Source organism: Drosophila yakuba, chromosome 2L (assembly GCF_016746365.2).
Source record: "Drosophila yakuba strain Tai18E2 chromosome 2L, Prin_Dyak_Tai18E2_2.1, whole genome shotgun sequence".
NCBI classification, from domain to species: domain Eukaryota; kingdom Metazoa; phylum Arthropoda; class Insecta; order Diptera; family Drosophilidae; genus Drosophila; species Drosophila yakuba.
In genome coordinates, this window is record NC_052527.2 from 7,297,003 (window position 1) to 7,311,301 (window position 14,299).

Here is a 14,299-nt window from a genome sequence, read left to right on the forward strand (position 1 = left end):
TATTTAATGTGTTTTCTGTGTAAAAACAAAGTTTTGATTGCTAACTCCATAAAACCTACCTTCGGAATGGCCTGCTCCCGGGACAGAGCGAGAAAAACTCGGTCCAGGATCTGATCCTTCTCCAGCTCCGCCTTCTCCTCGGCGTACAAGTCCACATCCCGATTCCGGCAGCCAAAGAAGAGCCACATCTTGGGCAATTTGGCGGCGGGATCCAGGTCGCGTAGCACCTGGAACTCCTGCCAGAAGGAGCGGAATGGAGCTATTCCAGTGCCAGGACCAATCAGAATAATGGGACGACTGCGGTCGCTGGGCAAATGAAAGCCCAGGGCGCTCCTCACGAACATGAACAGCTCGTCGTCCGCCCGCAAGCCGGATAGATAGTTGGAGCACACGCCGTACCGCTCGTCACCCTGGCCATCTTCACAGCGGTACTTCACGATGGCCACCGTCAGGTGGATTTCGTCACTCACGCGGCGCGGCGACGACGAAATGGAGTAGAAGCGAGGCTGCAGCGGCGTCAGTTGGGCAAGCAGAAGGGGAGCCGGTGGCCGGCAGGAGGGGAACTCCTCGAGGACGTCCAGCAGGTGGGGCAGTCGCCAGTGCCGCCAGTCCTCGTAGGCCGACGAATCGTTGACCAGCAACTCCAGCCGCTCCTTGTCCGCGGTGTCCTCACAGAAGCCCGCCAGCAAAGTGAGCAGCTGTCGGGATGGCGGAGTGGTCAGGTCAAAGAATCGCGCTAGAAGATTCCTCAAAGTGTCCGGCGGTATTTTGTCGTGCGGCTCCCAGCACTTGAAGATCCCATTCGATGTCTGCTTCTCCTTCAGCAATTGCAGCTGCAGCACCTCGTCGGGATTATCCACACCCACCAAGCGATTCAGCAGTCCGTCAACCAGTTCCGTTCGATTTGCCGGAAAGATGCCCACATGATCACCCGGCTCGTACTCCAAGCCGGGTGCACAGATCTCCAGCAGCATCGTTGTCTTGGCTCCCTCGCTCAAGCGGGTCAGATTGTGGGGTTGCGCCTTCGCCTTGCAGCAGTGCACCTTCTTGTTGTGGTACTTGGACAGATTGCTGTCCAGGGATCCCTTGTTCACCGAGGGCACCAGACGCACCGTGTTCACAGTCAGCGAATCGTTCTGCAGCGCTAGCGAGGCATCCGAAAGGCTCTCCTCGGGATCCAGGCAGAACGTCTCGCAGGCCAACTGAAATAATGTTTTATCGGATAGGGATTATCCGTTTTAAATTATAAGCTCATTTATTCAAATTATTTTTAAATTGCTTAGATAAATACTGCAAAACTTCATTTTAAAACCTGCATTGCGTATACGCACTGTTGTTACGGTAAAAAACAAGCTTTGAAAACATTGCTTAACTATGAATTTGAATCTTTATTATTGTATATTATTGTATTATAAATGAAATTTGTTAATTATTTTTCTTGGAAATATATTATTTTCAACTGAATTATTGTTAGATGAAAAAGTGTCCTGGAATAAAAATGACTTTCCACTGCAAGTGCATTGCGTATACGCACTGCTCTCCTTGATTCCTTCTTCTTTCGAAAACTTGCAAATTTACGCATGTGCCCAGCACAGATTCCGTGTCATGAAGGTGTCACTTTAGACCAACGCACTCACCTTGAATACCTCGGGAGCCCACTTCCGGAACGACTGCTCCTGTCCGCACATCTCGTCGCCGTAGGCCACCCGCAGCAGGCGTTCGCCGCCCAGCTCGCCCAGAATGTTGTCCACATACTGACCGAAGGCGCAGAAGTTCGGATAGGCCGAGGAGCCGAGGGCGAAAACGGCGAACCGGACATTGGAGAGGGGGCCAAAGGTCTCCTCGGTGAAGGTGTCCGAGGTGGAGCCCCGCAGCGAGTCCCAGCGGTCGATTCTCTTCACCTGTTGCAGTGGCAGCTTCATGAACTCCTGCCGCGAGCTGGCCTTCATGAAGGACTTCGACGAGCCAATGCTGTTTGCGTGGGCGGAAAAGGAAAGCAAGGATTTTTTGGTGAATCATTTGGCCTATTGCTAGGAGGAAATTCCATCATCCAGTGCACCTCTTTTGGAGGCAGCCCCAAGTATGCAGGCCAGTTTTGAAAACAGTCCCCAGAACACTCAAATTAAAATGGGCCTGCTGGGTGGACTTTCCCGCCCTCCGTTTCATATTTCACAAAGGACTAACCAACAATAGGCAGGGGGCGTGGTCAAGGGCGGCCGTCCGCTTCTGCTGCTGCTGTTGTTGTTGTTGTTTTTGTGCAGGAACTAAACAATGAACAAAACACGCCAAAGGAGGCAACAATAAAAGAAGAAAAGCAGAGGCTGACAGCAAAGCATTTATTACGCTTGTCATTGGATGTAGTGAAAAATACAAGAAAAAACTCGGAAAAAAATGAAAATGAAATGTGCAAAAACTGCCAAAAATAAAATGGGCACAAAGTACTGCTGTAGCCGGGAAGAAAAGACAAGATGACTGGAATTTGCAGAAGGACATGGACTTGGACATGGGCAATCCACTAAAAAAAACGTAATCATCCGCTCGTCAGCTGCTCGTCAGCGGCAAGCTGGAAAAGCTGGAAAAGCCCAGCATGTGAGTTTTTCCCCGCGCAAGCTGCATTTTCCGAATGCTCAGTTGGAAGAGGAAAAAGTTGAGTGATGATTCAACAATGAACACTGGCAGTCTTTAACGAAAACCCAAAGTCCGACGAAATATCCGCTTTTGGCCAGACTGCTCAGCGGCTCAACTGGCAGCTCGCAACTGCCAACTGCCAACTGCATCTGGCCAAGGCCATGGCCCACTACCAGTGCATTTAAAACTATTTGAGCTCCAGCTGCTCAGCTTGGCTTTGGGTCAAAGTTTATGGCTTTAGTGGGGTCGTAAAAACCTGTTGCCCCGAGCAGAGGGCTCAGCACCCGTCAGGACTGCCTGGCATGGAGCTTACACGTTGTAGAAGCTTGTTAACAGCGACTGATGGAGCAGACCCTGTCGGGGATTACGGTCAAGATGAAGATCCCCACCCAAGCCCATAGGGCGATGGTCATGGAGAGGAATATTAAATTACGGCAATGCTACTTAAGCGGCTCTACTATTTAAGTAACGAGACCCAATCCTCATTATATCTAAATGAGTTTCGCAATAATAACTTGCACAGAAAGTTGCTTTCATTAAGGGAAGGGCAAATAATATTGGCAGTCTGGGGGCCATAAATTAGACAATCAATATTTCAGGAGTCAGCATGTGTAACCTACGCATGTTGTTTGATATCAATTACGCAAGAGATGAACCTAATCCATATAATCATCCCTTGAACTTTTAAATCCCCTTTAACCATTGTAATTATAAGTAAACGTAATCCCATTCCAAGCCAAACACTTGCAATTCATCACGGCGGCAGAAAGCACAACTCAACGCTTCGGTGCTTAGCCAAGTTGTAAGCTGTGTGACGCCTATCAACTTAATCACATGCTCCTTAAAGCGGCAACAACAACAGCAACAACGAGCTGGAAGGATCCACCGAGCACGCAAACAAACAGACATCCTTTTCACCCAGAAGTGCAGCATTGCGTGAAAAGAGTGTTGTAATTTACAGCTCAACTTTCACCGAGTGAGGCGGGAAAATGCAGGAAAACAGCAGGTGGCAGAGCAAAACTATTGAAAGCGAAAAAAATAGAAACTAACAGGGCCAAAGAACGAAGAGGCAGACTGGAAATCCTGGACTCCGAATAATTAAAACGAAACCAGGCTCCGTTGAGAATTGGCTGTACCTTTACACTAAAACACTGCTATAAAAGTATTAAAAAAGGAAATTATAAATATTTAAAAAAAATACAGACTTTGATTGATAACCCATGTTAGAAGTAACATTGGTAAAATTTTACTATATTTTATTTTACTACATTACACTTATACTATGCCTGGCACACACTGCGTATGCGTAATGCTCGCAGTGCACCCCGCAGCATCATAAATTTGCCAAGTTGCCTAAAAGCTGGCAATGCCATTTTCGCCCCGTATTTATTCAGTTTGCTCTAGAGTCAAGTGGCTCCGCTCCATCCAACAACTTGTGCTTGTAATTATTTTTGTGCACTTGAAAATCCGCTGAGAGCGGGCATAGAAAAAAAGATGCTAATGATTTTGAGAAGCGTTTTGTTCAAGTGCTTGGCTCCACTCATTATGCAAAGTGGAGTAATTGCGAGCTTATAGGTGCCATCATCAGTGTGAAGCAACTTTTATGGCAAATGCATCGCAGCCACCTGTCCTTAATGATGACGTCTAAGGCCGGATAAGTGCCCCATTCTGTGCTGTTGCAGTTTACAGACAACAGGATACGGATGTCAGGTGCTCACACATAAAAACACAAACATCCCACCCGCACTGCAGACACTTAAAAGGACACTTGGAGGCGTTGATGGCATAATGGACTGCAATTAAGTGGGCTCGAGATGACAGTCACTTGACTCAAAGCAGGACAAGGCCAGTATTTTTAAACGAATTGTGCACTTTTGTGGTTCTCAAGCAATGTCAGTACCAACCAGTGAAGTGACTTCTGTTGGACCACAAATATTGTAGCGAAAGTCGCTAGTCTTCCCCATCTATTGGCTGAAAAAGTCTCTGCTGGGATTTGACTTTCGACACGAAACTATGCGGAAACTATTAAGCAATAGTTTGAGTTTCAGTTTCGGCAAGTTGCTCAAGCAAGTTGGCAAGTTTCAAGCTTTAAAATTAAATCAATCGAAGCAAACAATTAAGAGCAAAGCAATTTGCGAAGCGACAAAATGCCTCGGGAAAATAAGAAAAACAAATACACGAGCCAAGCTCACTCGAGCGTTTAAGCAGCCAAAAGAGGACCTTCAGCAGTTCAGGCCAGTTCACATGATGAGGATAGCCTCCCCGAAGCGATTTTGGTATCAGGCTGCGAGGCTTGCTTGTTTAAATTGCTCATACGCAGCGTGGAAGCAGGGCCTCATTTCTTCAATGCTGGCCAAGCAAAAATTGCAATCGATTAAAGGGAGTGCTTGAAATGTTGCAAACTAATTGAAACGATTATAGCCGAGTCCTATACAAAAGAGCCCACGATAAATTTGCTCTGTATAATTTGCCCGACAATTAATCATAATACAAATAAGAAACGTAGGCCGAGAGAGGCTAATTAACTCAGGTTTGGCAAAATTCCTGCGAAACTTCCGCCCAAATGAGCTTTGCCCAATTCAACAAGCAGATAAATACAAAACGGTATCCAATGAAGAAGTAATAAATCAAATTAATTGGTTTTTACAGCACACAAAGGGAGTGAAACTAAAAACGCCCATCACAATTCGCCCATTATAATAAACACAAATTAATAAACATGCCCAATTGATACAATAAACACGCACAATTATGTCAGATCAGAGAATCCCGCCATTATTATACCCGTTACTCGTAGAGTAAAAGGGTATACTAGATTCGTTGAAAAGTATGTAACAGGCAGAAGGAAGGGTTTCCGACCATATAAAGTATATATATTCTTGATCAGGACCAATAGCCGAGTCGATATGACCATGTCCGTCTGTCCGTCTGTCCGTCTGTCCGTCTGTCCGTCTGTCCGTCTGTCTGTCCGTCCGTATGAACGCTGTGATCTCAGGAACTACAAAAGCTAGAAAGTTGAGATTAAGCATACAGACTCCAGAGACATAGACGCAGCGCAAGTTTGTTGATTCATGTTGCCACGCCCACTCTAACGCCCACAAACCGCCCAAAACTGCCACGCCCACACTTTTGAAAAATGTTTTAATATTTTTTCATTTTTGTATTGGTCTTGTAAATTTCTATCGATTTGTCAAAAAACTTTTTGCCACGCCCACTCTAACGCCCACAAACCGCCCAAAGCTGCTACGCCCACACTTTTGAAAAATGTTTTGAAATTTTTTCATTTTTGTATTGGTCTTGTAAATTTCTATCGATTTGCCAAAAAACTTTTTGCCACGCCCACTCTAACGCCCACAAACCGCGAAAAACTGTGTTTAAGACTCTCCTTCTCCCTTCCACTAGCTGAGTAACGGGTATCAGATAGTCGGGGAACTCGACTATAGCGTTCTCTCTTGTTTTTCAATTAAATCATCTCCCTTATCGCAAGTGCAGAAGTGCGGAAATGCGGCCGCAGGACATTTTTTACAGCCCGACTCTTCATATTACGAGAATTATTGAATTGGCTTCCGTCCGTGGGGGCGTGTGTTTCTTTTGGCAGCCCCGGGTCCTTCCGCCAGCGCCATATGAATTTTCAATTTCATTTTCAACAGGCGACTGCCAGCTTGTTTAGGTATAAATTTAGCCACCAAAGAATGGCGGTGTGTGAGTATGTACATAAGTGTGTGTGCCCCAAGTTGTCAAAGTTGTCAAGCGGAAATCCCTTTTACATCATAAAAACCCCACACACAGACCTACATACGATACGTGAGGGAAAATATCGAAATAACAAAATTATTGTTATTGTTTTTTCCCCTTCGCAGTGGCGGAAGGGAAATTGCGCGGATTTGTCTGTTCTCTCGAGCGGCACGCACTTAAGTGCGTGTCCTTATCCCTGCGTGCATCGGTATGTGTGCCAGTGCCCATGTGTGTGTGTGTGTGTGTGAGCCTTTGTAATTTTAAAGCCGAGTATGCGGGACAATAGCAAGTGGGGCCAATTAATAATACAAAAATGCCAAATATCTGTCAGCAATAAAGCCAGCAATCCTGGAATTGCAAGTAGCTACAGTGGGCATACCTGATTGAATATAATTGATTTTTCTTAGCTCCAAGAATGCCATAAATTGCGTTTAGATAAATATTAAAAAACGGTCACATATCTAGCTCGTTACTTAAAATTTCCTTGATAAATATATTAGATGTTAGAGAGAGACGATATAATGTTACATTTATTTTATGGACTCAACTTGTGTTTCATGATTGAAAGGCGTCACAGAGATATTTAGATTTCCTTTATTTTCTATCTCGTTATCTATCCCTTCCTATGGTTACTATGTTGGATCGCGTTCCATCCCAGTTCAGCAAAATAATTAATTAATCCGGGTTTTGTTGCCTTACCAAAGACATGGGATTAAAATCTCATTGCATGCCCCACAAGGTATGCAATAAAAATTGATACGAAAAAACCCCATTTGCATGAACTTGAAATTCAAAATGAAAGAAAACTTGCTTAAAAAGCAATTCAGTTACGCCCACTCGTCCCTATTTATTATCCTTGCTCCTTCCACTACATCGAAGTAACCGCAAAAAATTGATTTATACGAAATTTATGCAAAGACTGCGCCAACAGACTGAAGAGAAGGAGGAGGAGGCCCCAGAAAAGGATGGGAATTTATTGACTCACCTGGAGTCCTGCAATCCATGCTCGCCAGACTCCTGGACACGCATCGCATACAATTCCTGGGAGAAAAGCTGCGTGGCACGGGGCGAAAAGTTAAAGTTCACATTTCGGGTCGTTAGGAGGCGGCTGGGCCTAATCCATTAATTAGTTTACTATGATCCGGATTCCGGAGGGAGTACTTACCTCGCCATTTTCGGGGGGATCACCGTTGCCAAAGGTGGAGGCCACAACAATTAACAATGCCTCGTGCTCAATGGAGGATATATCGTAGTCCGACATGCAATATATCTAAATGAACAAACAATTTAGCCCTCCAGCAGTGGGTATCCGTATTCTTTTCTTTAATTTTTTGCTAGTCGAAACACTTTTGTGGTCATTAGATACTCGGCCGCAAAACACGCATTATGGACAGAGAACCTAATGAGTCTGTATTCTCGCAAATACCCTGTGGTTTGTCACAGGTGTTTGCAGCTTATCTTATTTTGCCAGCCAGCCGGCAGATGCTTTTTACACACACACATGTCGAGGAAACCAGGACCTCGACTAGGTGAAGCTGGACTGAATCCTGGGGATCGGACGAAAACGGAACCAACCGGACACTAAGCCGGCACAAAAAATGTAAAAGTAAATTTCGGTTTTATGCTAATTTGTCTCATGTGGCGCTGGCCTTTACGGCCTTTAAGTCTAAGGTCGCAGGTTAAATTGGGGACGCCCGAAATGGGGCTAATTTTAGATGTAGGCTAAAGCGTTTTATAATGTCAAATTAGGGATGTCATTTGGCAGTATGAAGTACGAGTATGTCTAATGCCAGCTCATTTCCTGGGCTTACTTCGAACAAATTTGAAACTAAATGTGTAAATTAGCCCAAATAAGTGCTAATAATAATAAATTTTCAAGCTGAAAGTTCACTTTTATTGAAACCCCTGCGAACTGAAACTTTCACTACAAAAGTGTCAAGCTGGAATGTTCATTTCGTAGGGTTTTTTTTATTAAATATCTCGTGCTGAACTCACCTGTGCATTGAATGCGTGTCCCAGTAGTTCACAAAGTTGCTTGGCATATTGCTCCGATTTGCCAGTTTCGGTGGCATATAGAACGGTTGCCTTTATGCGTTTCGACAAGGCGCGTCCAAATAGTTTCGATGTAAATTTCACAGCCCTGCAACGAAGTGAGAACGAATCTTTAGCTCGTGTATTTGGCCAAATGGTGAATGACTTAAAGCTGCACGTCCAGCATCCATAGACATTAGACCCATAAGCCTTCTTGTCGAGGGTAAGACCATAACATATGTAGAACATAAGAGGCGCCGGCTGATATAGCCACTTTGATTGACATGCCACGTAATTGGAAAATTGTCTACAAGTGGGGCACACACATGTATTTTCGTCTAAGGACCCGCACACATGGTTAGTCAATAATCAAAGGGGCGAAAAAGAATTTTATTGCATAAAGTCCGACGATGCGATTTTCCCTCGCGCCCCTCATTTCGACATTTAAAGTAGGATCGCATAAAATTTTATGCACAGCGAACAGCGAGGGAACACAATGAAAGTCGAGGAATTTTCCTGCGGAAAATTAAAAGCCAATACATGAGAGGCTGCTTCAATGCCAGACGTTATTCAGCATCCCTTTGGCTGTATTGTATTTATTATTAAAGAGTTGTGTTTATATATTAACTGAGTACTTGCCTACTTGGCATTCTATTGAGAATCTAAAGGTAAATGGCTTACATAAATTCTATTCAGAATAAAATACATTAGTTACTCATTGAGTTACGTCTACTTTCAACAAAGACGTTCTAAGAACTCTGAGATGTATGAGTATCAGTGTAGGGTATTCCCTAGTTCGAGCTTCAGCATGGAGGATTCCCATTTCTTATTTTCCTTTGGGATGCCATTGTTTTCTTGGCTCTGCGCCGGCTGGCTTCAGTCTGCTGCTGGCAGGGAACTACTTTTTGGGATAAGAGGGCAAATGGATGCTTATAGGCAGTTTAAATGTAATTCAATATGTCTGGCACTTCCACTTTGCAGCACCTCGTGCCCGACGCACTTCCACTTCTCGATCCTTGGAGTTCCGTCTCCTGCTCCTCCACATCCATCTCCACATTCCCCATTTCATCCACACGCATTTCACTGCACACTTTTGTGCGAGCATGAATATAATTTCATTTTCATAAAGTTGTCGATGTCAGCGCTGATTTAATTCCATTTCATCTCATCAGAGCTAAGAGCCGCGGCGCGTGCTGAAACAATTAAACTTAATTATGTCTACGGCCTGTCATCCCAACAAGGATATATGTGCGGATATGTATATCCTCATAAATACGTAAATACTCGTACGTAAATACGAATGATTTCATTTAAGCACTGATAAAAAGTTGTACCCTCGAATAGGCGTCGATTTAATGGAAGGCCGTACATGTGCAGTTGCAACACTTTTAATTGATAACTTTTTAATGAATTTGTGAACGCCATTTGGCAGTTGCTTGTTGGCCAATGCAATGGCCATGTTGTTGGCTTCACCGAACTGATTGCAGTAAATTAAAATTAATTAGCATGTAAAATACGCTGGTGTGGACAATGCTATTAACATGCTGCGATTTAAAGTGCGGTCGTTAAATAATCATTATAATTCTTCACGCTTTATTTAACAGCAATTCTCATTATTTCATATGTTTTTTTTCAACCTGCTTAATTGTGTAATTGATTTTATTTGTTAGGGCTCACCGCAGATGTTTGTTTGAGCAGCCGATTAATGGATGGATACATGAATAGGTGTAAGGATTAAATGCAATTCAGCCAATGCTAAATGAATAATTTGTTCGGATTTGCATAAATCCGATAGTTTCAGCTTCGTTCATTTGTTTACAAATCGGATACTGAGTTGATTACAAGCCTTTTCTGTATTAAATATTATATATTTGTCAACATATGTTTACACATTCATTTGACTTATAATTATCCTTTAATGTATGAAAAATAAACATATAGATGCACTTTTCTTAGTGAGGACTGCAAGGTAGCTAAAATCCCTACCAATTTGTTTGGATCATTGGTTTTTGCTTAGACTTTAAACTCGCAAAGTCACTGAGTTTAAATAAACTCTCTTTCTTGCTGATGGATTCCAATTTAAGTTCGTAAAAGCGGAAACTAACTTATAAATGTCTCAACGTTTTACCTCGCATAAAATAAGGACATCAAATTTGCATAACAATCAACTTCAGCCGCACATATGTTCCCAATTCTCCTGCTAAATCTAGGGGAGATCTCAGATAGAAAGGACGTGGCAGTATCCCGGCAAATAACATTTAAAATAACAATAAGGGGAACAACAAACATGATGCAATGTACGAAATTATCCGGGCGACTTGATAACACTGGAGCAAATCGAGGAGGAGGAGAAGGACGAGCTGCGGAGCAGGAAGCCCCATGGCAATAAACCACAATCCATGTAATCTACTTAAAAGCTAATCCCTGCTGATGCTGTCGTGTGACACGGTGGCAAAACGACCGAACACCGTTCCGCACACGGGGACAATTACACGGGCAAGGATGCGAGTATCAACATCATCATCAGCCGCCGAATGGGGCAGGATAAGGCTGGGAGTCTGGGCAGGAACCGGAGCAGGAGCAGGAGCAGCACCAAAGGTCGCCACGTTAACGGCAAGTACTTACCTAGCGATTTGTTTAAAATTGAATTTACGTCTTGGCTTCTTGCCCTTGCTCTCGCCACGCCCCTTCTTCCACACGTGGGTGCGCCAGGCGGGATCCTGGTACTCGAACGAGGGCTTCAGGTAGTACAGAGCCATCTCCTGATGGAACACCGGCGTTATGGAGCCCGACAGCGGCGGCACGATCCAAATCCAATCAGCGGGACACCCATTCCTGTCGAGAAACACAGAGAACAGAGAACAGAGAGAAACAGCAACGGTAAGTGATGTCCTTTAATTGACGAGTGGGTGGCTGAATCCTTTGGACTCATTTCCCGCCCAGCAGTTGGAATAACGAGTATTTTTAGTGCCCCAAATGGGAGATTACCATTAACTAAGTTAATTGTGGCTGCCCCCCGTCTGCCGTTGCCATAAAAATAGACACGAGGCTTATGGTTTTGATTTAGTGCTTGTACAGGAAGACGATTTAGACTGGTTTGGGAATTCTAAAATAGCCCATTTAAACAACTTTAAGGATTTTTGGGAAATGGGAAGGGGCTGCGAAATTTGATATCTAACTATACGAAATAAATAAACAAAGTAAAGCGCTTATTGCGCAAATGAAATGCGAGTAATGTAATATATATTTGTAACTCCTACAACCAAAGAAACTCAGCCGCTTTTCGCAACGAGAATGAAATAAGTTTGACAAATTGTGCGGCATTTATGTGTCTCGCGAGCACTTTACATAAACGCTGGCGACAGCAAATTGGAAACGATAAATTTACTTTCGCACCTGCAAAGAGTTTTCCGCACGATTTTCCCCGCGGCCGTGGGCGTGGGCGTGGTAAAGTCAAATAAAACACGTTACGCCATAAACATGCGGTTGGGATATACAAATATACATATGTGGATGCGGATATGGATGCGGATGCTGATGCGAAGGTGTCATAAATGCAAACCCAGCCGGGCCATAAACAAACACACAGGATATAATCGCCGATCTGGGACCACTACTCACCTGAGCTTGGACTCGTTCTCGAAATGCTTCATGAAGCTCTCGCTGGCCGTGTGGTGATCCACAATGGTCACGTTGCGACTCTGGTAGGAGTGGAGCACGGCGATGTTCATCTCCACGACGGCCTTGTCCTTCCACAAGGATGTGGGTGTGCGGGTATCCAGGTTCATCTTCAGCGCCACCGTCTGCGGTCAGTTAAAAATTTTGAATCAATTTCGTTACTGCCTAATTGCTCTAATCGAATAACCATGCCCATTTTCGATTTTCAATTTTCGATTACTGCGTTCGGTTTTGTGGCCAGCATTTATTAATTACCAACTGCTGCGGTGGTCAGGCCCAACAAGTGGCCCAAAGCCCAAAGCCTCTTGCCACTTGCCACTTGCGAGTCAGAAGCCACACGGTATGTCAATTATTAATTTAGCCACAGGCCGTCGAATGTCACGAGTGGAGCTGTTGCTTGCAAATGACTGACTTTGATGATGACAAATACCACAGAATAATGGAATATGTTTGCCATAGCGCACGCATTTCAATCTTAATGAAAAGCACTAGTTATATACTTTAATACAAACACTAAAACTACATTTCATAGCTGCATAGAGAAAGTTTATTTTATTTAATAATATAAGTTATAACAACTTATCGCACCTAAAGACATATTGTACACTTTCGGGTAAATGAGAACGGCTTAACTGCATTTCGTTTTCATTAAATAATTGAAGAGAATTTAACAAACTAATAATTTTATATTTTTTATCAAGTTCCATCCACAAATGCACCTGTGCACATTTTGCTGTCATAAAGTGAAGCCCGATTTCTGGAGAAGTGCTAATGGCGTTTCCATGCTGCTGCAATCTAATTAGTCTGCTGAGATCGATCGAATTTTAAATGCATTGCCAGTGTCAGTGTATTTAGTTGCAGGTCAGAATCGAGCATATGATGCATAAGAGTGCTTTAGTTTTCAGTCCGTAAATTATTGGCCAAGGCAACATTTTTCAAGCCTTAAAGAGCCGCCGTTCCTAAGTGCTGTTAACCAGCTTTCTCCCTCCACCCACTGGCACATAGCTGGTGGGTAAAAAGAATGTTGGCCCAGAAAAAAGGGCTTTATGTGGAGACAGCAGGAATGATAAGGGGGGGGAGTCCCCGGTTCCCGGGTGCTCTGCACATTATGCGGCCTTATAATGAAATAAGCGCCACATCGCGATACAGCGACAAAGACATCAAGGACATCGGACAAGGACAAGAACAAGGACAATGTCACTGGAGGAGGGGACGGATATCAATACTAAAACAAGAGAGAACGCTATAGTCGAGTTCCCCGACTATCTGATACCCGTTACTCAGCTAGTGTAAGTGCGAAGGACAGTTTTTGGCGGTTTGTGGGCGTTAGAGTGGGCGTGGCCAAAAGTTTTTTGGCAAATAGATAGAAATTTACAAGACTAATACAAAAATGAAAAAATATCAAAACATTTTTCAAAAGTGTGGGCGTGGCAGCTTTGGGCGGTTTGTGGGCGTTAGAGTGGGCGTGGCCAAAAGTTTTTTAGCAAATAGATAGAAATTTACAAGACTAATACAAATATGAAAAAATATCGAAACATTTTTCAAAAGTGTGGGCGTGGCAGCTTTGGGCGGTTTGTGGGCGTTAGAGTGGGCGTGGCAAAAAGTTTTTTTGCAAATCGATAGAAATTTACAAGACCAATACAAAAATGAAAAAATATTAAAACATTTTTCAAAAATGTGGGCGTGGCAGTTTTGGGCGGTTTGTGGGCGTTAGAGTGGGCGTGGCAACCTGAATCGACAAACTTGCGCTGCGTCTATGTCCCTGGAGTCTGTATACTTAATCTCAACTTTCTAGCTTTTGTAGTTCCTGAGATCTCGACGTTCATACGGACAGACGGACAGACGGACAGACGGACGGACAGACGGACATGGCCAGATCGACTCGGCTACTGATCCTGATCAAGAATATATATACTTTATATGGTCGGAAACGCTTCCTTCTGCCTGTTACATACTTTTCAACGAATCTAGTATACCCTTTTACTCTACGAGTAACGGGTATAATTACCCCACATATACCAATGGTCGAATGTCTTTTTACTCCAACTTACCTCCAGCATATTGCGGCGATTTGTGTCGCATAAATTCCGGCTGCCAATCTCTGTCGACATGTACCAACCGCTGAATGTGGTGGCCGTAAACTGGATGCCGCCCACATCGAACAGCATACTGGATACGGCGGGCAGGGCGTACCATCGCAGTTCCAGATCCGAGAACCATTCGAATC

The 14,299-nt window shown here is 43.9% G+C and overlaps 1 protein-coding gene across 2 annotated transcripts in view; it reads right to left on the reverse strand.

Annotated features, from left to right (window-relative positions):
- LOC6527190 (nitric oxide synthase) overlaps nucleotides 1-14,299 on the reverse strand; it is a 34,807-nt gene that overhangs the window by 1,659 nt on the left and 18,849 nt on the right. The window contains exons 9-16 of one of the 2 annotated variants that reach the window (XM_002088248.4): nucleotides 14,124-14,298; nucleotides 12,016-12,197; nucleotides 11,020-11,229; nucleotides 8,359-8,503; nucleotides 7,529-7,633; nucleotides 7,349-7,416; nucleotides 1,638-1,971; nucleotides 60-1,202 (exon numbers count right to left, since the gene is read on the reverse strand). In XM_002088248.4, the coding sequence (XP_002088284.1) occupies nucleotides 60-1,202; nucleotides 1,638-1,971; nucleotides 7,349-7,416; nucleotides 7,529-7,633; nucleotides 8,359-8,503; nucleotides 11,020-11,229; nucleotides 12,016-12,197; nucleotides 14,124-14,298 (2,362 nt within the window). The other variant, XM_039370329.2, reaches the window with a different exon arrangement.